We start from the raw sequence: 26,992 nt of genomic DNA on the forward strand, positions 1-26,992 counted from the left end.
AAGTCAACATAAGTTATGTTGCTCAGGGGGTGTGAAGTAGCCACCTCCTGAATGACATAATTTATGCTGATTTAAGCACCAGCGTGTACAGCGTTACGTCAACAGGAGAGCCTCTCCTGCTGACAGAGTCCACCGCTCATTGGGGTGGATTAATTGACGGGGAAGCTCTCTGTAGCCATAGCCCTAGTGTACAGGCCTGACAAACTGTTAGACCCCCATGCACTGCTCCCGTTGCCCACTGGCACTTTCAGAAGCACTGAAGTCATGCTAGGCATTAAGTGACACCACCTTTCCCTGCTAGGCAGGCAACTCCATCAGCAAATGCTTCCCCCATCTTTGTGTTTTGCCTTTAACTGGCTTAGATAATTTAAAGCCCCTGAACAGTTCCTCCTCTTGCTCAATACATGCAGAAAGAAATTGGAGATGCAGGAAGAAGAAGGTTATTAAAGATACAAGTTATTTTAAACAATCAAGTGTACTGAATTTCTGTTTATAGTTGTGGTTGTTTTTCCCTTTGCACCGGGCCCAACTATTTTTGCCCTGGTCACCTACTTGTACTGCGGAAGTATGCAATTATTAAAAGGAAACAATCCCTCACTTTCTTATTCAGTTTTGATTAGCTCCTGTACTTACTCTAATTTGTGCCTGTATAATGCAGAAATTGCCATACTGGATATGACAAGTGATCCATTTAGTTCAGATTGCATCAATGGCCAATACCAGATATTTCAGGAAATAGTGTAAAAAATGCCACTAGGGACAATTATGGAATGCCATAGGGGACATTTCTTCCCAAATCTTGTCAGTTAATAGTTGGCTAAGGCCCTGAAGCTAGGGTGACTAGATGTCCTGATATTTAGTTGTCTGTCCCGTGTCCCGACCGATGTACGGTCAGGACACCATTTGTCCTGATATTTTGCTTTGGCAGCACTCTGGATTTTTTTTTTTTTTTTTTTGTGCTTGGGGTGGCAAAAAACCTAGAGCTGGCCCGGGGGAGGGTTGGGGGGTGAGTGAGCCTGTGGCTGCCCTCCCATGTGTCCCGATATATTGTTCTGGTCATCTGGTCACCCTACCTGAAGCAGGAAGGTTTATTTACCTTCTTAAATATAACTGGGATATTATCAGTACAAGCATCTAATCTTTGTTTAAATCCTGATCTTGTGGGCTCAATATCCTGTGGCAATGAGTTCCACAGTTTCAGTTACATGTTATGTAAGTTTTAATTTACAATTTAAATAATTTAAGAAAGACGTTTGTTTACAAGCAACAATAACTGTTGCTGATTCTGTACACTGCATTTTTATTATATACCAACAAGGAAAAAAACAGAACATTTGGCACAAGAATGCCAATTTTTTATTTTTTTGGACACATGAACACAAAATATCCCTGCAGGCTAAAAAAAATACATTGCAAATTGTACACGACCAGCATCTTATCGCAACATGGGGCTGCTAACCCACCCATAACCGTTTAGAAAGAGTACCTCGTATTGCTATAGACATACATCCAGTCCAAATTTAATAAAATACAATTTTAAACATTACAAGTCTAACAATATAGAAACAAAAATTACATCATAAGTCAAAATGAACAAATGCAAACATTTTACATTGAAGTTTCAGCCTCTAGACATAGAAATATCATGAAAATGTCAATAGCAAGGTATAAGAAAATCTGTGATATTACAAGATCTTTCCTCAAATTTCACAAGGAAAAAACCTTGCAGTTGAAACAGTATTGATACAATGCCCTCCAAACTCTGCTTTCTTAAAATGAAAGTAGAGCTACTCCCTTGCTATTGAGCAAGAAAAATCCTACAGCACATCCACAAAGGGAGTTGGGGCGGGGGGTGGGGTGGGGGGGGGGGAGAGAGAGAAATGTTGTTAAACACTATCTGAACAAGATGATGCCTTTGCCCATGTGTCGGGCAAGACTTTTGATATCGATAAATAAGCTCTGAAATTTGTCTGGAACAAGATACGTACTGCGCGGGCTGGTCTACACTTGAAACGCTACAGCGGCACCGCAGCCGTCTTTCTGTACAGACGCTCCCTATGCTGGCGAAAGAACGCTTCCCAATCCGCCTAGCGCTGTCGACAGGTCAGCTGAACTACGTCCTGCAGGGGTGTCGATTTTTCACAGCTCCGAGTGATGCGGTGAAACCGACCTCATTTTCTAGTGCAGACCAGGCCGAAGAAGCATGGTTGCCTGTCGATCACAGCCTTTTATGCCCTTTGGATGCACCCACAGGCACTACACTAAACTGTAGAACTTACAGTAAGAATAAATAAGTTGTTCCCGTCTGACTGTGAGACAGGCCAACTGGTTCCTTCTAGAGCTTGTTCAGAATCCAACCGTTTACAAAGAAAGCAGAACTGGTTCAAAAGTGGGGTTTCTGCTAATCTTTACCGTCAACTGCCCCTGCCCCCAACTCATTAAACTTTGCTACATTTAAAATCTTCCACACCACATAGCTAAACAGTGGCCAACAGGCTTTATTTATAAAAAACCAAACACCCTAAGAACTACAGCTACAGAATGCACATCTTCCCATTGATTGACACATGCATAACGATTCAGTCAGTCCCAAGGGGTAATTGAGATCATCGAGCTGCACCTCACCACTCAGCTTTCAGAACTGTATACAATAATATTGCTGCAACTTTGATCTTGCAGTTCTAACCTCCCAAAAGACGCACCCTTCAACGACAATTCTAAATCTAGAATGCTCTTCGGTTCTCTCTACCTCTCCAAGTGACAACACTGTACCCTTACCTGTATTTTATTCCTGTGATGTTCTAACACAGGACTGAGTTAGAAAGTTCTTGCCACGCTTCCCAGAGCTAATAAGGTCTAATAATCTGTACAGTTTGAGGTTAAATATTCAGGCTAATTGCAGGCAAGCAGATAAGAGGCTCTCATTTCATTCAATCTGAACTAGGAGTGCTTGGCACTGGACAACTATCTGGTGGTAAAAATTAAATCTCAGTCTTATCCACCCTTGACTAATCAGTCACATTCTTGCCTAGTGCATGAACCCACAGTGATCTTTGATCCTATAAGCTAAAGGGTGCTCAATTTCTCTTCAAGGTGCCAAAATTCACCATAGATTGGGTCAAAGTTCATTCTAAAAGGTTTTTTTGTATTCTCCCTGAACAAGTATTAAGAAAAGCAGCCGTCTAGCTGAAGCAGCAGTCAGTCTCCCACCCACATGTCCTGATTATTATCCAAGTGAGGTATTCTTTAAAAAAAGTTTAACAAATTAAAAAGAACCTTATCTAAACCTGTCCACACTATATGCCAGGAGCAGAGCTTGCTCCAGTCCCATTTTCCAACAGAAAAAGTTTAAACTAATTTTAATGAGGCATACTACTCTGAAAGTAGGTTATAGAAACTGTCTTGAAGACAAACTTCAGCTTACTCAGGTACAACTGAAAAGACAGCATTTAAAAATGTAAACTTTATTTTATGTACAAGCTTATTTAGAAGACTGAAGGAAAAAACAGCATTTCATATTGCTGAGCTTTTGAGAGGGCTGGTTTCCAAGCTTAGGAACCACACACAACTTAGCAGCAAACCCCACACCAATGGCAGAGACCACAGTGCAATAGCTGGTGACTTTTCAAACTTATCTTAGCTTCTGCAGTGGTGCAACGTTAGCTATGTTGAATCTCAGAATAAGATTTTAGTCTCTGTTAACTCATGTTAACACTAAAAGAAACCTATTCTCAATGTACTAGGTTTGTGAGTTCCAAAAGTATTAAGTGAAACCAAGTCCCTCTTCCTTTTTATACATTTTAGCTGAAAAAAGCCAAGCAAATAAAAACAACTAATTCCTTGTCCGGGACAGAATATATTTGATTTAAACTTTTTAAACATGCTGTTGAATGCAATTGTGAGAGCAACCTAGATTTCCAGGGGGGAAGGGGGAAAAAAAAAGGGATTAAAATGCTGGTACCAGGCTTCAGGTTGCTACGGTCACACAATACACTTAGAACTGTACAGATTGGCGAGCCTTTCCGACATATAACACCCAATTTCCAAGCTTATAAAAAAAAGTGGTAGACAGGACACCAACAGTGAATATAAAACAGTTAAAAATAATTGTTAAAAAAACCCATGGAAGTGCGTCTTTTCTGATTAGTTTCAGAAACTGCCAAATTGTGTGTTCAGAAAATTACACAAGAAGGTTGGTTAAACTCATGCACAATCCTCAGCTAGAATTTTACACTGTCAGGGGGGCTTAAAAAAAATTTATTGCCAAAGTTAAACCTTCTATGAGAAAAGTTTTAAAATCACTTAGATTTATCAAACCACACAGCAGCATAAAGTGGGCACTTTTGTAAAAGTTTGAAAAATATCTAAAAGCTAATTTTTTTAAAATATTTTATCATTTTTAGAAGGGGAAATGGTTCAGTACTTGTTACCATATCACGGCAGTATTATTTGTAACCATCATAATTACAACCTGCTGCCAGGCATCACTCTCTGGTTATGTTACACATTCACAGAACAAGAACCACCTAGCTGAATCCGTAGTATAGTGCAATTGCTTTGCAGCCCAAGTCTGCAGAGATTAAAAAGATAACTAGTAAAACTGACAAAAACCTGCAATACCTGTGAAAGTTATTGTTTGTTAAAAGGCATTTACAGTAGTGAAATCTAAAATCTCCATTAAAAAAAATATCTATGGCCCCACACAATAGAATGGTTACACTGAATTGGAGTAACATGTTTCGCCATAATATGCATACTTACTAAGCAGTGCATGAAGACAGGGAATTCGTCATCTTGATAAACTAGTGGGATGAGGAGATAACTTAAAAACCATAGCTAGCAAAATATTCAATAAAAATCTTTCATGCCAAGTCTTTTAAAAATTTCAGGACGATCGGCCTTTTGCGCTTTGAGGTAAAAATTCAGTCCAATGCATCAGAAAAGACAGTTCATGAATTTCTATTACTTAAAACAACAAAACAAATGGCTCAATTGTGTTGGTGCATCAGACTTTGCTGTGAAGTGTAGATTCAGTGCGACTGTTCAGAGCTGCTGGTAGTACACTGTCTGAAATAGACTGAGACCTAGCTATAAGCAGTAGGCGTTCAAAACATTTCAGGACTGCGTGGGTTGCCGGTTCTGCCTCGTCTTCCCAGATGGACTCAGGCAAAATACATTGTATGCTGGGTATCATGATGGATCTGCACTGCCTTTGCCAGAGCCTGGGGATCCCGGCCATTGCTCTGTCCCGACACGTGGCTGCCTTCAGCACTGTAAAGATGCAGACACATTTAAAGGGCTATGTACAATGGGACAAAAACGAACACACTTAAACCGTTCATTACTCAAGGTTCTGTACCTGCTATCTCTGACTACAGAGATAGTGCTCCAGGACCAGACTTACTTAGGCCAGTAGCTGATCATGAGTTATCCACATACAGATTAGTGCAGAGAGGAATCGTCCATTAGTATAGTTTACTTAAGTCTTTAGACCACATTCCATTTTAGTCCAACAATCATCACTTCTACAGCACCTTTCATCCAAGGATTTCAAAGTGCTTCACCAACATTAATTCCTACCAACACCTGTGAGATAAGTATCTCCTTTGTAATGATGGGAAAACAGAGGTGAAGTGACTTGCCCAAAGCCTGAGGGAGTCCATAGTAAACCTGGGTTAGAGGCATTCCTGGCATTTGGACCTATATGTCTTCTGGCCAATGCTGCTTCAAATACACCACCTGAAAAGTACTAAGGGATCTTTAGTGAACAAGAGTCGCCAGAAACTCAGTTTCAGGACTCCTCCCAAGTGCACAAGGAGCTGGAGAGGAGGAAAACCTAACTTCCTGCTACAGTGCTTTAGCTGCAGTAACTCGAATAAAAACCCATTCAAGGGCAAAGGGAGGTAGAACAGTTGAAGTTACATTTTCAAACTTACATAAAGAAAAATATTAATTTTTTCTATAATGAATAAGATTGGGGAAAAAAAGCTCACACTGTGCTAACGGAAAGTGTAATGATCTAAAAAAACCACACAAGTGTGTTGCTGTAATAAGTAAAGACTCTTCTGACCTCAGCTTCAGTTCTTCCCATGGCTGTTAACCATCCAATTAAACAAACAAAAAAAAATAGAAATGCATAAGAACTAACCACCAAATTTGATAGTTTGGCTTTATGAGGCATATCCAGGCTACTGAGAAAGGCTACATTTTTTTTAATGACTTTTAGTGACTTTGCTGCAAGACTGACAATCCTGGAGAGCTACATCTGCTATATATGCCCAGGGCAGACACAGAGCACTGCACAGCTCTGCCAAATTTCCTGCCCCTGAACTGGAAGGATCCCAGTTAACAAGAAGAGCAACGCTGTCTCCATGCCCCAATCAATTCTTAGCCTCTCAACACGGTCAGACATTGCTGTTTGAGGTAGGACTAGACTGAGAACTCACCAAATTGTTTCACACAGCAGGCCAGTTCAAATCAGTGATTGGTATCAAGGGAAAGGAAGAAGAGTTATCAAGATTTTATTCTTCACTTACAAGTAAAACAGATCTTTTTAGACATGTTGAACAGTCTACTATAAAAAGAGACAGAAGCCTTTCACTCCTTACCTATCATGATCCTTGTCTACAAGATGATATCTTGCCCTAAATGCTACCAGCCTGGCATAGTATGCAGGAGCTGGAATGGAGACGGATCTTGTACAGCGGACATACGTGTGACACAGCTGGTAGGTTAGCAGCTGCAATTCATCTGCAGTGAAACAGTTGTCATCCCACAAGACCTGATAGTGAGATGGGCGGCTGGTACCCTGGTGAAGGAGGCAAATACTTGTTTAACTGGATTATATCCATCTAAGGCAGATGGAGCTCTAGAGACTTCTTGAATCAGTATCATTCAACCGAAACTGAGAAGCAGTTTCTAGAGAGATTTATATTCAAGTGATATATCAGAATCTTAGCACCGATTCATCATGTGTTAAATAAAACTGATAGACCTGCAAGTCTGCTCAAACTGTAAACAGGTGATGATGTCATCCGTGAGTGACGACAGCTCCCAATGGAGATTTTGCTCCCAACAGCACAAGTCTGGCGCAGACTGAAGATTACCTGAATTCCTGCATGGCTACAGAGGTAAAAATCAAATTCAGAGGGATGCGTGATGGTGCTGTCCACAGTAGTGCCTGCTGGTACATTACCACTTTTACCCACCTGTTTGGAAAAAGATTGTAATTAGTACATTTACTTCTGCAGGTGTCCCTTATGCAGCCCTGCCAGGACGGACTTACTTTAAGTTTCTGGTGAATGTAGCGCTTATGAAAGTGAGGAAATACTAAGCTCTTTTCCACACTAAGGATTAAACAAAGGTCGCAACATGGTGCGTCATTTTCTGGGAACCTTGCTATAAGCTCCTCTATGTGCCTAACCTCCTAGACTTGAGCAGTGTTAACAGTAAAAATGTGGTTCCCATGCCAGTCAGTATATATTTAAAACAGGGCTGTTGGTAGCACCATTATAACTATTGGTGGGAGTAGGCCTAAAACTGGATAATCCAGGCACAACACAAGCTTTCACTGAAAGTTTAATTTGAATATAAAGTTCCCAACGCCACCCCTGCTCAGACCCTTTCACTGGGACCTGCAATACACATACATTCTTAAATCCAGGAACTTTCCTGAGAAGAGATGGCAGTTTTGTGAAATGAACAAGACTCACGCATATTTAGAGACAAAGTAGGCAAGTTTTCAGACCCCCAATTTGGTGCCAAGGATCACCCTGCCACAAGATCCTGATTTGCTTAGAAACACTGCTTACTGTAGAGTAGAATCATTCCACTACTCTGGTAAGTAAACTGGACATCATCCCCAGCCAGCTGTTCTCGCATTTCTACACAATTCCTTCACTTATGTATGCAACAACATTACTTGCCCTTTCAGTTTTGTCAGCACAGAAGAGTCTAGTGTGATGCCTTTTCTGCACAACAATGTAGGTTATTCCTGGTCTATAATCTTCTTCCAAACTGATACAAGCCTTCCGGATTGCAATCAATTCTGGCCAAGCTACCTAGAAGTACAAGTGATGAATTCAGTATGCAGGACAGTATTCTCATTGGTTTCTCTGAACAGATGCAATTTCACAACAGTACAGTTCAAAGCACAATTAATTGTGTGCATGCCTGAGGGGGAAAGCAAAAGGAAAATTTAAAATGTTGCTTATATGAAGATTGATAAAAAATAAATCCTTGTCCTTCAGGTTTGATTAAGCCTCATTCTTACATTAAATAGGATTTAAAAAAAAACAACAACTGAGTTTAAGGTATGAATTGATCAACTAAGTTACCTTACATTTACATTCACCCCAAAAGGATCCAATAGTGTATTTCTCTAGCTATAAAACAGCCTCAATAACAGAGCCGTCTTTGGGGTGGAGGGCAGCAGCCTATTAGCTACAATATTTCACTCACAATGGAGAGGAGGAGAACTTTAACCTTGAGTAACCCAGAGCAAACCCAGCTCCTCCAGAAAGCAGGATTGGATTTTTAGCACCCGCATGGAGCAGACAAGACCTCTTGTCGAGAGTCTCTCACCCTAAAGACTTCCAGATCTGATCACCTACACTCAGTCTACCTTTCCCCAAGTGTTATACAAAGGGCTGTCTTGATGTTCACAAGATTCAAGCCTCTGGTTCTACAGGGTCTAGGTGTTTCAAAACTGAAGCTTAGCACCATCAAGCCACTCTCTGAGGAGAAATGTTCGTAAGAATCTTCATCTAAACAGCTGATGTAGATAAAGGTGAGCTCAGGCTGCCATGCGTGCCAGGGTGCCATCCATTAAGGAGTCTCCCCCTCCAGTAGGGGTTCATTTGCCAATACCATTTAGATTCTCAATGGCAAGACTTCATTCAGCCCCAAAGAAATGTCATTAAAAAATACCTGTTTCATCTGTCCCTCTGAAACTCCTCCTCTGTAGTAAATGATCCGTGTGGGCTTGAAGCGAGTAGATTTGTAGAACTGGATCAGCAGCTCTCGTACCATGTTAGTCAGGTCCTGGATCACTTCCTGACTGTACAGTAACTCCTGGGAAGTCTCCTGACGGGAGGTTTGCACACGCACTGTAGCACAGTAGCGGCTAGGGTGGCCATCCATGCTGCCTACCACAGCAGCAATAGATGGTTTCTTTCCATCCCCAGCAGGAGGGTGAGTGACATCTGCTCCCAGGAAGATCACTGGTTGCTGGAACACAGAGGGCCTGTTCAATTTAAAGAAGGCTTAGTCAAAAGCAAGGAAGGAAAAGAGTTAAATGTAGCAAGTCATCTAACAAGGAAAGATTAGACAAGTAGATCTGAAATATCCTTAACAACTGAAAACTTGCCAGGTATTTTTTACAGGAGAGTCCCTGCCCCCAAACAGCTTGCAATCTAGAGAGAACAGACAAAGGAAGTGAAAAGGGAAGTGCCAAAAAAGAAAAAAAAAGGGTGGGGGGGAGAGAAGAGGTGCAGATGGCTGAAAGTTAAAGTTTAATCTGCCACAATTCACTCACCTCCCCACTTTCTCTCACTTATTAGAAGAGCACTACAAGAAGGGAAGAACTAGTGCGTACAGGCCTCCCAGAAGTAGGGTATTTAAGGAGATACTTAGATGGGAAGGTGGAAGGATAAGGACACAGAAGCAGGAATGGAGAGACATAAAGGGAGTGGGGGTTATTCAGGGAGGTTAGTGGAAATGAGCAACAGAACAGGCTTTACAGTTTACTACAAAGCTAAGTGAGGTCTGTGATAAAGACAACAGGTGTCTGATCAGGAATCACAGCCAGTTTGACTACGTGCTCCGTATGTAACAAAGCAGCAAGAAAAATAGGTTTCTTGCTAGAGGACAATTTTGGATGTAGTCATCCATCAAACTGTAGGTCTAGATAGTTTACTACACATCACTGGTTCTAGACCAGGGGTGGCCAACCTGTGGCTCTTCAGAAGTGAATATGAGGCCATCCTTGTATAGGCTGGAGCTACAGATGCCAACTTTCCAATGTGCTGAGGGGGGCTCACTGCTCTACCCCTGGCTCTGCCCCCACTCCACCCCTTTCCACCCCCTTCCCTGAGCCTGCTATGCCCTTGCTCTTCACCCTCCCGCATGCCTCGAAACAGCTGATCGGGAGGTGTGGGGAGGCACTGATCGGCAGGGCTGCCAGTGGGCAGGAGGTGCTGGGAGCAGGGGGGAGCTAATGGGGGGCTGCTGACGTATTACTGTGGCTCTTTGACAAGGCACATTGGTAAATTCTGGCACTTTCTCAGGCTCAGGTTGGCCACCCCTGTTATAGAGGAAGAAGGGGAAACATGTCGTCACAAGATGGGTGACCATTCCCAATGCAATTCAGAAAATGGTCATGTGCTAACAGAAGACCAACACTGATGGGACTTGAGAATTTTAGAGCTCTCCCATCTTTTCATTTTATTTTACTCCAGCCTTTGTCTCCTGTCCAGCCACATTGCTGGACAAGTCTGACCCCCGAGGCAGGCTTTGTCCTAAGGCACAATGTATAAACACAGCATGTTGTGCGGCTTCAGTTCTAAAACAGAAGGCATCATCGCTTGTCCCATTTAATACACAAGCATCTACAGCTACAGAAGATTTCTAACCCACCCATTGTTTGGAACGGTACCGTTCTAGTTACTAAAAAGCAGACCAAAATAATCATTAGGCCTTCATTAAAGCTTTAAATTTGATCTAACCTTTGATGAGGTACAAGAACATTGTTGATCCCTCCAAGCTTTGCATTTATCTTCAGACAAAGATTGGACAGAGTTTGGGGTGAGGTTTTTACCACATTCTTCACCTGAACACACTGCGTGGCCATTCCTAAGAGAGTGTCACCAACACGCTTAACCTCAGCTGCAACAGAAAAGCAAGGTGATTCTGATTATCAGAAGCATCAATGCTCCCCTACCTCCCCCTTGTAAGACATCTGAAAAGTAGGTCAAGGGTCTAAAGATTCAACAGTGAATGAGTCCACTCTTTGTAACTATATCTGTACAATTATGAAGTAAAGAGATATTAACCAACCTCTAGAAAACCCATCACAGAAAAAGGCATTGCTACTCCTTACCCATCTCATCATTATGCACCTTTAAGTACAGATGATGTACAGTGAGTTAACTTTATAATCTCCTTTCCATACCATACACAGGTGTCTTTCCAGGAAGAATCACTACTATGAGCTGCAGTCCAACATAGGTCAACTTCAAGTGTTTGAACATCGGCTCCACACTGTCTGCGCCTTGTGCGTATTTACAGAAACATGGCTGGCCTTGGATTGGCATTCCCGCATCCTTGGAGATCTTGCGTAGCTGGTCTGTGAAACTCCTATAAAACAAACGAAGTATTAGAGCTTTTGGCAAATCAGTCCACACAGTTTCAGTCATTTCAGTCCTCTGGGCACGTTATCTTCTACTCCAGTGATCCTCAAACTTTTGTACTGGTGACCCCTTTCATACAGCAAGCCTATGAGTGCGACCCCCCCCCTTATAAATTAAAAACACTTTTTTATATATTTAAACACCATTATAAATGCTGGAGGCAAAGCGGGGTTTGGGTGGGAGGCTAACAGCTCACGACCCCCCACATAATAACCTCATGACCCCCAGTTTGAGAACCCCTGCTCTACACTATTCCATTGCATGGTCAGTTTTATACTGCTAAAATTCTCTTTAATATTATACCCAACTTAGACCTTCACTAGCACAGTTCCAGTTTTGACTCAAGAGAAACTTTTCAGGTCTTCACACTGCAATTGTTCAAGTGTCCTCTCAGCCACATGAGTTACATGAGCACAATCATAGAAACCTGAACCAGCCATAGATGGTTCACCAAGGACAGGTGCCTTTGGCATATCTGAAGAAATTTGGCTTAACAATAATGGGGCTTATCCTGAAGTCCTTACACACAGGTAACTCTCTGAAGTCAACAGGAGTTTTGCATGCAGACAATCACATTTGAGTCCCACATTAACAAAAGCCACAGTTTATTTGGTGGGACTTTCCTATTTTTATCATATCACTACACCCACCACTAAAACTCAGTGATTGTTAAACTGTTGGATAGTATTGCTTTAAGACGGGAAATTACTTCTGTAAACTGAAACTGCAGCAAGATGTTAAATAGCAACTTAATGCAATAATTACAGTTAGAATTAAAATGCACATACAGGAAATTCAGTTATTGTTCCAAAATCAGCTAACCCTGCGTCATTGCACACAGAACCTATAAGAACATGAAATATATAATGCACACCCAGGTCAAGGAATTATTGGCGCAAGGAGATTGCTGCAGGTACCATAATAAGTGCATTAATGGAGATTTAATGCCTCAAACAGACTTGTCTGTACCAAGCAAAAGAGAGAGAGTTCAACATTACCAAAGGAGCAGACTCATTAAACATTTAGTTGTGTTCATTTTGTATACTACAGAAGTAGGTAAATAGTTGTCTTAAATCCCCCCCAACATGACCAACTCCACTGGGCCCTTATATTGCACAGATCTCATAATGAGCAGAAATACTCCAGCACATACATTTAAAGTAGCCATGGTATGAAACCACTGCAATACTCATAATACAGTTAGTCAAGCAAGGTTCTCCAGATACTCAGCTTCCTTGCTTTTGCAGATTTAAGCCAGTCCTCTCTAACAATCCAATCTGAAACAGTTTGACATTTATAGTAATCTCCCTTCCCTCCTGAATCCCTAAAATGAAGCACCAAAACCCTCAAAAATTTAGTATTCTATGTAATATTAACAGAGAAAACAAAGGACAATGTCTTATTCTATGTTATGTAAAGTGTCACACATATTTACGGTACTAAACATTTAACAGTCTGGTTTAGCTACACAATGTTAATAATGAGTTTCATTTATATCTAAAAATAAAGAAATTTGAACTCTGTAAGAAGTGAGTTCAGTAGAACGTTACACAAACACTGAATAGCTCAATAAGTACATCCCGCTCTCTGCACTACTACAGTGCTTTACAACATGAAGGATATTCTAACTTGGACTCTCTGGCATCAAGAGTATACCGTCTGAAAGCCTATATGGATAATGAACCAAGATGGTACTTAGAACTTTTGGAGGAGACGGAAGGAGTTTGGTACATGTTGACTGGGAAGCTGTTCAAGAATGAGGAGCAAGTGAAAAGCAAGTCAGGAAAACAAAGGGACCAACAGTCAGAAGAGAAACATAGGCCAAATGCAGGCAGTGGGAGGAAAAAAGCAGAGCCATATAGACAGTTGCCTTCTCCAAAGATAGCATTTCAGTGGCTATATGAGCACCTTAATCCTTTTCCTAGTTTAACAGTTTACAAAAGTTAACCAAATCAGGTTACAGACTTGGTTATTCCCCACCTTCAAGTTGCAAATACTTAAGCTACTACAGGGCAAGGATTTCCTGCTTTTACTGCGTTAGATGTGTTCACATCAAGTTATCATAGAAATGAAGGACTAGAATAGACCTCAATAGGTCATCTAGTCCAGTTCCCTGCACTAAGGCAGGGCTAAATATTATCTAGACCATCCTAGTGGATGTTATATCATAACTGCTGGTAGTACAAAGATACTCACTTGAGCAAGTCTTCTCTGCATTGTTTTTGAGGTGCAAAGCAGGCAACAGCCCAAACTTTAATCTCAATGCCAGCATAGAACTGTTTCCCTCTCATGTCCCAAACACCCTGGTTTGGTGTAGCTACTGTCTTGTTCTAGATAAAGTCAAAGACAAAAGACAACTTAAAAATTAAAAACTATGCTCAGGTTGATAAGGCAGTCAGTAGTATTCTCTATAGGTTTGTGTACAAGTGAACTTTTAAATTACAAAATACTGGCTAACGCTTCACGAGTCTGTTTCTTACAACAAGCTATTTTACAACAGATACCAAGAACTCACCCGGCCTCCATACTGCAGCATCGGTGCTGGCAATACTCTGCCTGTTAACTCTGTCATTTCGTTATGGACCACAATGCCAAACTCCTTCAGATATGGATCCGGTCCACCTACCATACTGTTACTCTTCACCTGGAGATCAGGAGAACCTCATCATACCCACACACAGTATTTCAGGTGGCTGTTATTAGCACAAGCAGTACAGAGTGGCTCAAGCCATATCCCCTGATGTCAGCGGTCCCCAAACTGTGGGGCACGTGGAGGAATGTCCAGGGCTGTGTGGCAGAGGCTGGGAGTGCCACCCAGCTCTGCTCTGCCCCTGGCCTCAGCTGTGGCCCCTGCTCCCGGCTGCAGCCTGGCCATGACTCCACTCCTGGCACGTGGAGGTGGGACGCGGACACATTCTATTACTGCTAAGGGGAGGGTGAGAGCCGAAAAGTTTGAGGACCACTGGCTTACACTAAAAGGGAAAAAAAAACTTCAGCTTCTTCTGTTCTTGGCTAGTCTGCTTATACAGAGGAACCTAAAAGGGATCAGAAATTCTATGGATTTTGGTACAATTTTTCAAATGGAAACCATTTGAAAGATATACACAAAACCCATCTATAGTGAAAAAATGTGACACACGCAACTTGAAAATTTTGCATCAGAAAAAATGTTTGAAGGGGAAGGGAAAAATCTTCTGACTATTTTCTATAAAGTTGAACCACAGCTACTCACAAGTCTGCTGATTTCTTCCTGTCTGTCTGGTGCCGACCTTGCAGTTGCCTTTATCATAGTTGATGTCTGATTGTCTGTTAGCTTTTTGATACATCGTTGGCCTGCCACAATGTTACATACCTACACAGCAACGGAATTAGAGATGGCTTATCGCCTCTGAAACAAGGGGTGTAAGTCACAATGCAGTGCCAGTTAAAAGTTATCAGACTCTTTACCTCAAGTGGTAAGTAAGTGTGTTTCTGTTCCTGTCCCACTTGGAGACACGGAAGGTGAGGATACTTCAGCTGCAGACTGTACTTTTGCTTAAAATACTGAGCTACTGTACACTCCATAGCCTGTCCATTTTCCAGCTGCAGAGGGAACCTATTAAAAAAAATGCACTGCTTTGATTACGCTTCGCAATGAAGTGGTTAATTTTTAAAAAATGATATAGAGAATATATTTGAAAGCCCTGAAAATGCCCATTTTCTATAGTTATTATTTCTCTTTATGTAAATGTATGTATAAAAGAGATTGTCAATGGGCATTGGACTTGAAGCCAAGTTAAAAAATTAGGGCTTTAGAGACACATTTTAAAAGCCAAGGCATCTCTCTAATTATTCATCTTGTGGAGAAACTACAGTTGTAGCCCAAATCCACTGCCATTGTTCCAGTCTCGTAAAATTAAGAATTCTTTTAAAAGTCACATGGATATTTTGACTCCTGAGCCAGCTACCCTTGTAGAAATAAGGCACTTAGCATCTCCAATAGCTTTCACTTTATAGAGGAGATTGTGTACATACGTCTGATGGCTCGCCGGTCGCCTGGTAACATTGCAAACTCTATATTTTCTCTTCATCTGGCCACAGTGGGTAACCTCTACTTTTAGACCTGAAAACCCAAGACAAAAGCCACCAAAATAAAAATCAGACACAGTCAACTTATTACCACCGCTAAGATTTACTTTCAACTCGGAAAGATGAGTGACAAGGAATAGGCCAGTTTCCAGTGTCTGCAACCTGTGAACTCTGGTAGCACAACTTAATACGCTCACGGGCTTCCAATATTTTGCACCAGCAGTTTTTAAACTATTCATTTACCTCTGATTTCTTTGGTAAACTTAACACGCTGGGAGTCTGTAAGAGGCTTGGTCTGTTCATTGATGTTCTGAATGTCCAGGACCTCACACATGAACTCAATGATAGGCTGTGCACGATAGAAAGCAGTCGCCGATACTAAGAACAGAAAGACAGGATATTTAGTCTAGAGGAGGTGAAGGTAGGGGGAGGAGGAACTTTCTTATGCCATTAAAAACAGAAGTTCTTGCATACCATCAATATTGAGCATCATGTTCCACATGGCAGGCCTGACCGATTGATGGAATCCAAACCAAACCTCCCTTCCTCCTCCCAGAGGGTGGTAGTAACCTTCAGGAGGAGAAAAGAAGGAACGGCCCACAGGGGTGTACCTGATGAAACAGGAGGAGTTAAGACTTAGATTCTTCCTTTCATTGTATTCCCCGGGTTCCCAAAAGTTCAAGTCCTAATATATAGTAGGAACCCAGTATTTCTTATACACTCATTTGAGTAGTGCTTAAAAATTTACTTAGTATTTCTATACTACTTCACAAGTGTTAGTTACATCTAAGGGCAGGTCTACACTATGGGGCTAAGTCAGCTTAAGTTACGCAACTTCAGCTATGTGAATAACATAGCTGGAGTCGATGTACCTTAGGTTGACTTATTACGGTGTCTACACCGCGCTGGGTTGACGGAAGAAAGTCTCCCGTCGACTTACCTTATGTTTCTCATTCCGGTGGAGTACCGGAGTCGATTGGAGAGCCCTAACACACATGAAACACATCTGAATTTTACAGATAATAAAGCAGCTAGAAAGGCCACAGAAAGTTACTATCAGAACCTCAGACAGAATCCATGCGTCCTGCTGGCAGACCAGAGCTTAAATTTTCATCTGGAGCCGAACGGAGCAGGGCTTTGGCAAATTATTTTCAAACTTGTGCAAGCCCCGGCATGCCCCATGGGCAGAAGCCCCAAGTCCCGGGGGCTCCAAGAAATACTTGCGGAGAATTTAAGCCATGGGGCAGACCATATTTCTTCTAATGCAAGTATGAATCAAAAACGCTATTAAAAAAGTCACACAACAGATCCCTTCACCGCTTTTGCAGCGGTGTAGTTTAAGTTTGGAGAAACGGCAAATAGGCACCATTTTAACAGATTGATACAAGCCCACACTGATTAGGAAACTTGCAATCAAAAGTACCCACCTCATGGAGGGAAGGTGTCGTGTGATTACATCAAGTGCCTGTACAGAGTCTTCAGGAACTTCATTCAAATGCCCTGCCAGAGCTTCCAGAAGCAGCTGAAGGCTGACCACTGACACCCACTGAATAGACACTTTAAATGTCTGGTCTTTCCCCTCACCTGGGAGCGTCACCTCCATATCCACCTAAACAATCAGAGCAGATGCAGCACAAACATAAATTAACAGACTCAATACCCTAGCGCAACACTAAGCAACACTCATTCTCATGGACTTGCTTTGAGTCTACAGGTGGTTTCTCAACTAGGATGTAATAATTTAAGGTAATTCTACAGCAAACAAGAGTAGCTACATAGAGAAGTTTGAAACCTGGTAATTTAATCACACCAAGAAGCTGCTCTGAGGTTCTGTTTGTATTAGCCATTACCTTCAACTGGAGGTTATATGGTGACACCAAAGCACTAAAGAAGAGCGCTATGATTAGTCACCCACTTTTTGTCCCAAAGAATTGATAGGAAGAGGCTGGTTTGTGTCCATAAAACCACAGTAAAGGTATGTTAACCTCTAGTCTTCAAGTCAATGCTCTGAACTTCCTCGGGAACCAGTCAACACCACAATCAAATCACCAAGGGAAGCAAAGATCTATAAGGGATGCAAAGTGTTCGTCCCCAGAGGTTGAGCATGCTACTTGAAAAGTACTCTCTTCCACCATTAGCCTACAGGGTCTCCCTCACATTGCAGTGTGCCACCACTAATCTGGTCCTCAGAATGGAGGGTAAAGTAGGGTTATTTTCTCCAGAAAACTGAGTATCTACACAGATTTCACCCAAATCTGGAATTTTTGGTATATATTTCTATCTACCAACATACTATTAAGAACGAGGACACACTAAAATATTTCAGTTGAAAATTACAGAGTTGTAAACGTAAGGCTTGACTGGAAGGTGACAGTGTGTTAATGCTTATCCTCAGAAAGAGTAAATTTAAAGAGGCCCACTAACTTCCTTGACCTTGTTGTGAGAAACCTAAGGAAGCATCTGAAATATCTGGTAACTGTTGATCAATAAATGCTACATTACACTCTGCTCAACTTCCTTCCCACTCCTCCCTTATTCCTATTTACCTCACCTTCTTCTACTATTTCCCTTCTCTATACCTCTGACACCATTAATAAAAATGTATTTAAAAATAGGAACTAAAACAAGTCATGTGTCTCATCAGCCTGGTCAGTTTGCTTGTATGTCATGTTTCCCCGCTATTCTTTGCTTTTAAACTGTGTTTTAGTCTCTTCTGATTAAGCATTTTGGGATGTTGACTGTCTTCCTGCGTCTTTGGATAGTACCCAGCAGAACTGTGCTCCACTCCAAGTTTGGGACTTTGGGTGCTACCATAATATAAATCACATCATCAGGCAGACAAGTTGATGGTCTGTTAAAAGTCTTAGAAAACCTAATATTAAGAAAAAATGATTCCATTCAAAATTTTCAGTTTTAATGAAAATGTTCCTTGCCTTGGATTTACTCAAGTAAATTTACATGAGTAAATTACTAATATAAGTAAGGTTTCAGAGTAACAGCCGTGTTAGTCTGTATTCGCAAAAAGAACAAGGAGTACTTGTGGCACCTTAGAGACTAACCAATTTATTTGAGCATAAGCTTTCGTGAGCTACAGCTCACTTCATCAGATGCATACTGTGGAAAGTGTAGAAGATCTTTTTATATACACACAAAGCATGAAAAAATACCTCCTCCCACCCCACTCTCCTGCTGGTAATAGCTTATCTGAAAGTGATCACTCTCCTTACAATGTGTACGATAATCAAGTTGGGCCATTTCCAGCACAAATCCAGGTTCTCTCACCCCTCCCCCCCCGACACACACAAACCCACTGGTACCAGCAGAAGATTTGGTTTGTGTGGGGGTGGGGGAGGGGGTGTGTGTGAGAAAACCTGGATTTGTGCTGGAAATGGCCCAACTTGATTATCATACACATTGTAAGGAGAGTGATCACTTTAGATAAGCTATTACCAGCAGGAGAGTGGGGTGGGAGGAGGTATTTTTTCATGCTTTGTGTGTATATAAAAAGATCTTCTACACTTTCCACAGTATGCATCCGATGAAGTGAGCTGTAGCTCACGAAAGCTTATGCTCAAATAAATTGGTTAGTCTCTAAGGTGCCACAAGTCCTCCTTTTCTTCATATAAGTAAATTAACATGTGTAACTAAGGATCTGTACTATGAGACCGTAAGTCTGTAGAGAGGAAGTGAGCTATAAAAGCCTTTGTTTTCAAGTAGATGGGGAAAAAATTGAGAGTCTAGTGTAGAAAACTGTACTTTGTTTTGGTTCTGAACTTCAAAACCAGGTCTGGAAGCAACTAGTGTAGCCAGTGCTAGAGCATATTGGCACCGTGGCACCCCTTTCCTGTCTTAGTACTTGCCTAAACAAATCCAATCGCACCAGAACAGCACATCTGCTGCAAAGTACAATTCCAAGGTCATTCAATAGTCAAGCAGCTAACAGTATTGCCCTTTAAGTGGTTTTAACAACCTTCTGAGAAAAATTTACACCAAGAAGTGTGATCTGTCTTAGCAGCCTCCAGACCACAGTGTGTTGGTTTACACTGTCACGGTCAAGTTCACAAACATAAGAGCTCCTGGAAGAGAGTCCACTGAAGAACCCAAATCCTTGGATTTCACACAATTCCTATTGGCCCTTGGTTTTCAAATACTACTAAACTGTAAGGTTTCTTTCTATTGCACCTTTCATCCCAGCACACTTCATAAACTATACATAGTATTGCAATGTTGGTATGGCAGCATGTCACAGGAAGATTAAAGCTGTTTACCACAACACTTACCCTATCTCTCCCAATAGGCAATGGGTGTGCAGTATACATGTTCCTTTTGCCATCATATCCTGGCTGCCGATCACCAAATATCTGCATCTTGAAGTGTCTCACCATAGTATCTACCACTTCCCTAAAGAGGAATGGTATTGTTCAATAGATTAGTTTGAAGAATAGGCAAATTCAGTGATGCATTAGCACAGTTATTATAATTGGCCATGACTGCACTCAAGCCTGAAACCAGTAGCTATCAGAGACAACAATGCACCCGATTCTGCACATACCCAAGTTGCCAGCAGCCCCTTTGCCCCGAACAGAGACACAGGACAAACACATGTGCAGAATAGAACACAAAAATTTGGTCCAAAGAACAAATGGCTTCTACCAAAATTGCACCATTAGTTAAATTATAGACAGAAAAAACTATTTGGCCCCCTGGGAGACCAGTGTAGGATTGTTCCTCAACATATTTCTCGATGTTTTCTACATCTACAGGCCAACTATAAAAGCTTTTAATACAACTTTCTCTGAGAATAGGATAGAATTTGTTTTTCCACAGCACCTAGGAGCCCTAGTCCTGGCTCATTGCTAAATCAGCAACTATTACCGACATTGCATATATAAAACTATACTTGACAGCAGCTGGAGAAATGCTAAAAAGCAGACTTTCCTTAAAATGAGGCTGCTTCAGTGTTTATTAAGCCATCCTTACCTGTTCACTCTCCGGGGCCGTTTTTCTGGTTTGATATCTACATCATAGTGATAAACATCAATTTTAGGGATCTGCACCTGAAAATGATTGGCTAAGAGACGGATGGGTTTCCCAACAGTTCCTAGGCCGGGGCGGCGGGGCGGCTGGAAGAGGCTGGCTGGTGGCCCTGTGAAAGTCAGAGAAACAAGTTTGAGATCATAAATGATCATGTAACACAATGTCCTCCCACCTGTACATAGGGCTGTAATTCAACTGAAGGCTCCTTATGACAGACGAGGGAACAAAGTCTGAAGTGCCTTGCTCAGGTTGCAAGATTTACAAACGAAAGTGCTCCTTAGTCGCTCCATTGCCTTTTGACAGCTCTAAATGGTTTTCATGAAGAAAAGAATTATGTACCCAAAACATACATACATTACTGCTGTAATTAGTTTACAAGACATCTACCTATGTAAACACGATTTATGAAGTCAGAGCCCTGTGATGGAATTTAGTCTTTTGTATACTATATATACCCTTATCACCACATATAGTATCATTAGTGAATAATAGAGAGTTTATTATTAAGTCCATTACAGGCTTCCATGTGCTGTATTATGCTCAGAGTCAGGATTTTAATGACAGATTCTTGGCATGATCAAGTGATTAGAGGTCTGATTTTTATCTGAAAATTGATAGTATCCAGAATTGGTGAAGTTTTTTTATTCTATAATACAAAATTAAAAATACCTTTTTTATATAGGACTGGCACAAAATATTGCGCTTTCCACTACCACAAAAGATGCTGTGTTGACATGCTAACAGTGAAATGCTATTCAATGTAAACAAAGCTCGGGCCAATTTCAAATTCCAACACAAAGATGAGAGTGAGGAGGGCAGTTTTCCCTAAAGGAACGGAAACAGTAAGTGTAAAATGTTTTCAACAAAATTATTAGTGTAAAGACAGTCATGTCTTGTTAATAGAACTGGTCAAGATAGCTTACAAAAATCTGAGGGTTTTTTTTTTTTTTTTAATTATTTCTACTGAGAAAATTTGCAGAGGCTTCAAGAAGGAAGACATATTTGAACTCAAATTAGCCAATGTCATGTTTTGCCAGTTTCCTCAAAGATATAAGTTATAACTGGAATGTTACATAATTTAAAGGGGCTCTCATTTGTAAGTCAAATTTGTCTGATTTCTTTTAAACTCACTATTGTTTAAACACTTGAACTGAAGTGACTGAATAAAAAAAATCCACCCCCCCCCCAGTTTATTTTGTGCATTTGACAGCATTCTGTGTAGTCACAGTTTCACTATTCCCCTTCTGTAGGCAGCTTTCCCTACTTGAGTCTTAGCAACAAAGGAGAGAAAGACATTTGAAAAATAGTAAAGCCACAAAAATTGGTAGGATAACTTGAGAAATTTAACAACTGAAGCTGCTCTAAAAGCTTTTTTTAGCTGACTAAATTTGAGGTTGACAGCATCCCTTTCAGTCAAAGGGCTGACAAACCGAGGGTCTGAATTTATCCCAGAGGGCGGGAAGGAAAGCAGACATGCTGGGAACCAGCTATACCTTAGAGATGCAGCAATAAACTTTTGCATGCAAGGCTAAACCCCAAGAAGCCACATACCTTTGTTTTATAGGAAGACTTCTAAGTTTCTACTAAATTACCAATATTTATTTATAGATTTGTGATTATTAACACTAAAATACTTTAAGTGCTGAAGTACTTAGAGGGTGACACTCCGAGTAGATGTAGTCCATTTGATATATCAATTCTCTGAAGTTGAGGAGAACAGCACACCAGCTTCCTTGGGGCACGGATTTTTTCAAACATGCCATATGCACCTTTGGCACTGCACTTGTATAAATAGTTATTTTAACTAATGACAGCTTGTCATAGGATATAGTTTCATTTTTAAAAAAGTTAAAAAGCATGAATCATCGAGCGCAATCAAAGTTTGCTGTGCTTGTTTGGATAGCAGAGAGACGATCATTAATCCTGTGCTAATTAGTCTGAAGCAGTATAGCTTTTGTGGGCACTGACCTGCTAAAAGAGATTAAATGACCAACTATATTTACCCATTTACCTTCTTCAGTATTTGCAAGTTTTGTAAATTAGGAATCAAAACAATTCCAGACATTTGTCGTCGAGAAAGGAGGTTAATATTACATCTTCTCTTTATAATCATTCTTATTCATTCTGATACAAAGTAGTAAATTAAATGCTATTTTCCATCTGAAGCCAGGGCTTCACTACAATTTATATAATTTGTTTCCATAATTTTAATTTTGGCCATTCAACTTCACTAGGATGAAATACTTCTATCCCACACACTGTTGCTCTAGTTTTCCTGCCATGTATTACCAGCCTATAACCACTGTACCTCCGAGGGGAAGCAGTTTTACACAAATGAAATAGGATCTCTTGGAAATGTGTGAATTTATACTGCATCACACATTGATTAACAGACTGTAAACATTCAAAGAAAGAACTATAACAGTGATCTTTCAAAACATCTCCCAAGATGTGGAATTAATGGAGGGAAGATTTTGTCTTCAGATCAATAACTTATCGCTGTAGATTAGTTCCTAAAAATATCAACTTGATAGGATAGGTATTCTGGAACCTAGGTGTAGATATACAGACTTAGGTCAAGAAATACATCTTGCACACATTTTAATCTTTAACCTTTTTCTCATATGACAATACTCACCAAGTTCCACATCCAATAAAAGATGGCATTTAGTCATATACCAACAGCTTTAGTTTTAATGCCCAGGATTTAACTCTTTCTACAATGGTCCACCTTCAAAAGTTAAGCATTTTTATTACACTAATTATGCAATTTATTTGCAACCATAATGTACTGTGTGTACGCCAATTTTCAAACCTATCACACTACTGCTCCTCTTTGACATAAAGTCACTTCCTTGGCTAAGGCTGTATTCCACACACTCTCATCTACATTTTTAAGTCAAATCATATTGTGGAATGTCTAAGTAGAAAAACTCCTGTAGCAGTCTGAGTGGCCTGTCAGTCATGCAGAAAGTTTTAAGTGTATAGTGAATCTGCGGGTAAAGTTTAGCAACCCACTTAAGTTCCTCTTTAAAAATGACAGATCACTGAGATACACTTAGTCGGGTTTCATGTCAATATAACCTCTGCCAGAAAGACCTCTACACTGATCACCAGCAATAATCTTGCACAAACATATCCCAATTTGTTACTTACAAATATAGCAGTAGAATGAAATAGTCACTACATTCACAGCATTTTTAGTAGCATGGCCTCCCCTATTCTTATTAGGAAAAAAACCTACTCAACCTACTCAAAAAAATACTCAACCGAACAGTATAGAACAGAAAGTATCACTGATTTCTGAAAGGCCTAAGAACTGAAGACAGGGTTAACCACACATTGCAATATAGTTAGCAAATTATTAAACACACTGCAGCAAAAAAAACATTTAGAGAAGGTGAAAATACTCTGGCTGGAAAGTTACGGTGGGCAGAACTTAGAGGGGGAATGGAAATTTGCATGGGTTCCTTCGCCCACCTATGAATCAGTCACTGCTAGCAATATGTCCAGTGTCTTTACTCAATATCAGAATACACCCCCGACACGCCAAAAATAACTGGATTTAAAGCACAGCACACAGATTGTTGGCATCAGGTGCTGGACCTCCTGGACCCAGGAGGCAGAAACAACTTCCTTTCCCCTCCCTCATGCATTTAAACTACTCTGGAGAAGAGCAAGGATACTACCAAATAAAGAGCTTCATGTCCCTAGCCCGATAGGGCCCCTCAACATGTAGGGCCTGGAGAGAGGGCTGATGGAAGAGAGGGCAAGGGTGACAGGCCTCTGATTAAGGGTGCACACCAGCACCCAGCTGAACCTGGGCTCTCCCCCAAATCCTTGTTGACGAAGTGTTCCCTGCAGTGCGAGCCAGGCCTCACCAGGAGGCTGGGCACCCTCTGAAGCAAAGGAAGCCAAGCCCCCAAGCTCCTCAGGACCCAGTGTCACCAGGAAACACACACACACCACACACACCCCAGCTCCAGGAGGAAGCCAAGCCCCCCCTTCCCCCTCCCAGCACCGCCCACCTGAGGACCATCCAACCCTCTGCTCCCCTGTCACCTGGGAGCCACAAACCTCCCAGTGGAGGAGGTTACCCCCCCCCCAAGAGCTAGTCACCCCCCCCCAGGAGCAAGTTACCCCCCAACTCTCCCCCAGGAGCCCCCCCACCCCCGCAGTGGAGGAAGTTACCCCCCAGGAGCTAGTCACCCCCCCAGTGGAGGAAGTTACCCCCCCACTCTCCCCCAGGAGCCCCTTCAGTGGAGGAAGTTACCCCCCCAGAAGCTAGTCACCCCCCCAACTTTCCCCCAGGAGCCCCCCCCCGTGGAGCAAGTTACCCCCCCAGGAGCTAGTCACCCCCCCCGGGAGGGGGTCACCCCCCCCACTCTCCCCCAGGAGCCCCGCCCCACCGGAGGAAGTTACCCCCAGAGGCAGAATCCACCCCCCTCCCCCGGGGACCCCCGCCGCTCACCGGGTCCCAGCGCCTCCATGGCGGCGGCGGCGGCCTCACTGCGGTCCCCCCCGGCCGCCCCGGGCCCCGCCGCCCCCGGCCCCGCCGCCGCCGCCGCCGCGTATCGCTTGATCTCGGGAATGGTGGCTGCGGGTGGGGTCGGCACCGGGAACTGGGCTGAGGCGGGGGCGGGAGCGGGGCGGGGGGGGGGGAACGGGCGCGGGTGGCTCCTGGCGGCGGCGGCGGCACAAACAATCCCCTCTGCGGTGCCACCGAGCCCGAGCAGGAACCGGCGCGGGTCCGGGAGCGCGCCCCCGAAGCCGCCGCCGCGGGGTCGCGCGCGAAATCCCCCCCCTCGCTGTCGGGGTCGCGCGCGCGCGCGCGCCGCTGGAGAAGCCGGGTTCAGAGGCCTCTCCGGGCTCGCGCTCGCCCCGCCCTCTTTCCCCGCCGCGCGGGAGCGCGCACGCCGTCACCTGGGCCGGAGAGCGGCCTCCGCGCTTGCGCGCGCGCGCGCGCGCCCCCCCCCGGGGCCCCTCCGGCGTTTTAAACCCGGCGGCGAGCCCGGGCGGGCAGCTGCGTGGGGGCCCGGGGCACTGAGATGGGGCTCGCGCCCCATAACCCAGCCCCCACCTCCGGATCCTCCCCATATCCCGTCTGTCCCGAACCCCCCCCCAAAACCCACCTCAGACCCCAATAACCCCGCCCCACAAACCCCTCCACGGAACACCCCCTCCCTAAACCCCACTCGCCCCCCAGTACCCACCCCCCCTAAAACCCCCCATCCCGAACCCCCCCATACACCCTCCCTAAAACCCACCTCAGACCCCAATAACCCCGCCCAACAAAACCCAAATGCCCCCTGCTCCCCAAACCCCTCCACAAAATACCCCCTCCCTAAACCCCACCTACCCACCCAGTGCCCACCCCCAAACCCATCATCCTCCCTCCCTAAAACCTACCTCGGAGCCAAATAACCCTTCCACACAAAACCCAAATGCCCCCTGCTCCGCAAACCCCTCCACTAAACACCCCCTCCCTAAAACCCACCTTCTGCAAGAAAACAAATACCCCTCCCATAAAACTCACCCCTCCCAAATCCCCAAATATCCCCAAACCACCCTACCCAAAATATCTCTTCAAAACCCACCTCCTCCCCCAACTACACTTCTTCCAAAAATACCTTTCCACCCCCTGGGCACACACACTGGAAAGCTACATCTCCCCAATTGCCCCAAAGTTTTTTGGGGGAAAATACAGCTCATGTTGAAAATTGATTTTTTTTTAAGACCTCACCTTGTTAACATCTTAAGTTATCAAAACTGAAATAAAATGAACTGAATCATAAATGATGTGCATCACTTTTAGCATCCCTCAGTTTTGGCACTTAAAAGTCTGGGTCAGTGTCATTTGCATTGGCACTCGTTCTCTGGCTGTCACGTGCAGGCACAATGCTCTGTGCCAGAGTAAAAAGAAAAGGAGGACTTGTGGCACCTTAGAGACTAACCAATTTATTTGAGCATGAGCTTTTGTGACCTACAGCTCACTTCATCGGATGCATACTGTGGAAAGTGTAGAAGATCTTTTATACACACAAAGCATGAAAAAAAGATACCTCCTCCCACCCCACTCTCCTGCTGGTAATAGCTTATCTAAAGGAGAGTGATCACTTTCCTTTAGATAAGCTATTGCCAGCAGGAGAGTGGGGTGGGAGGAGGTATCTTTTTTTCATGCTTTGTGTGTATAAAAGATCTTCTACACTTTCCACAGTATGCCTCTGATGAAGTGAGCTGTAGCTCACGAAAGCTTATGCTCAAAAATTGGTTAGTCTCTAAGGTGCCACAAGTACTCCTTTTCTTTTTGCGAATACAGACTAACACGGCTGTTACTCTGTCCCAGAGTAGTGAGCAACAGGTAACATTTTAACCAAAAACATCTCTGGAAATTTCTTTTAAATTAACGATTGCTTTTCTATTGATTTTGTTGGGCTGAATCAATTGTGTCCCTTCGTGCCATGTTTCCATCTTAAGTA

The 26,992-nt window shown here is 42.8% G+C and overlaps 1 protein-coding gene across 2 annotated transcripts; it reads right to left on the reverse strand.

Annotated features, from left to right (window-relative positions):
* Positions 1–1,496: 1,496 nt before the first annotated feature.
* Positions 1,497–25,042, reverse strand: LOC311533124 (protein argonaute-4). Of its 2 annotated transcripts, XM_084652266.1 has the most exons (18): positions 24,985–25,042; positions 20,457–20,622; positions 19,757–19,877; positions 16,904–17,085; positions 15,951–16,087; positions 15,720–15,854; positions 15,423–15,510; positions 14,856–15,003; positions 14,641–14,760; positions 13,924–14,052; positions 13,605–13,738; positions 11,171–11,355; positions 10,725–10,884; positions 8,929–9,244; positions 7,926–8,060; positions 7,107–7,208; positions 6,609–6,808; positions 1,497–5,271 (listed from the first exon to the last, which is right to left on the reverse strand). In XM_084652266.1, the coding sequence occupies exons 1-18, from the start codon at positions 25,001–25,003 to the stop codon at positions 5,163–5,165; spliced, it is 2,586 nt and encodes an 861-aa protein (XP_084508392.1). In that variant the 5' UTR covers positions 25,004–25,042; the 3' UTR covers positions 1,497–5,162. The 2 variants fall into 2 exon arrangements, with proteins under 2 accessions (XP_084508392.1, XP_084508391.1); XM_084652265.1 differs by lacking the exon at positions 24,985–25,042 and having other exon boundaries at positions 20,457–21,086.
* Positions 25,043–26,992: the final 1,950 nt, after the last annotated feature.

Source organism: Lepidochelys olivacea (genome assembly GCF_965140295.1).
Source record: "Lepidochelys olivacea isolate rLepOli2 genome assembly, chromosome: 19".
Classification (NCBI taxonomy): domain Eukaryota; kingdom Metazoa; phylum Chordata; order Testudines; family Cheloniidae; genus Lepidochelys; species Lepidochelys olivacea.

What these genes read in the sequence shown, in the direction of transcription:
- LOC311533124 (XM_084652265.1), bottom strand. Translation starts at nt 20,665, where the DNA reads ATGATCATTTATGATCTCAAACTTGTTTCTCTGACTTTCACAGGGCCA. An exon ending in ACACTTACTTACCACTTGAG is followed by an intron (nt 14,761 to 14,855) that starts GTAAAGAGTCTG and finishes GTTGCTGTGTAG; the next exon opens with GTATGTAACATTGTGGCAGG. An exon ending in AGGAAGAAATCAGCAGACTT is followed by an intron (nt 14,053 to 14,640) that starts GTGAGTAGCTGT and finishes CCTGATCTCCAG; the next exon opens with GTGAAGAGTAACAGTATGGT.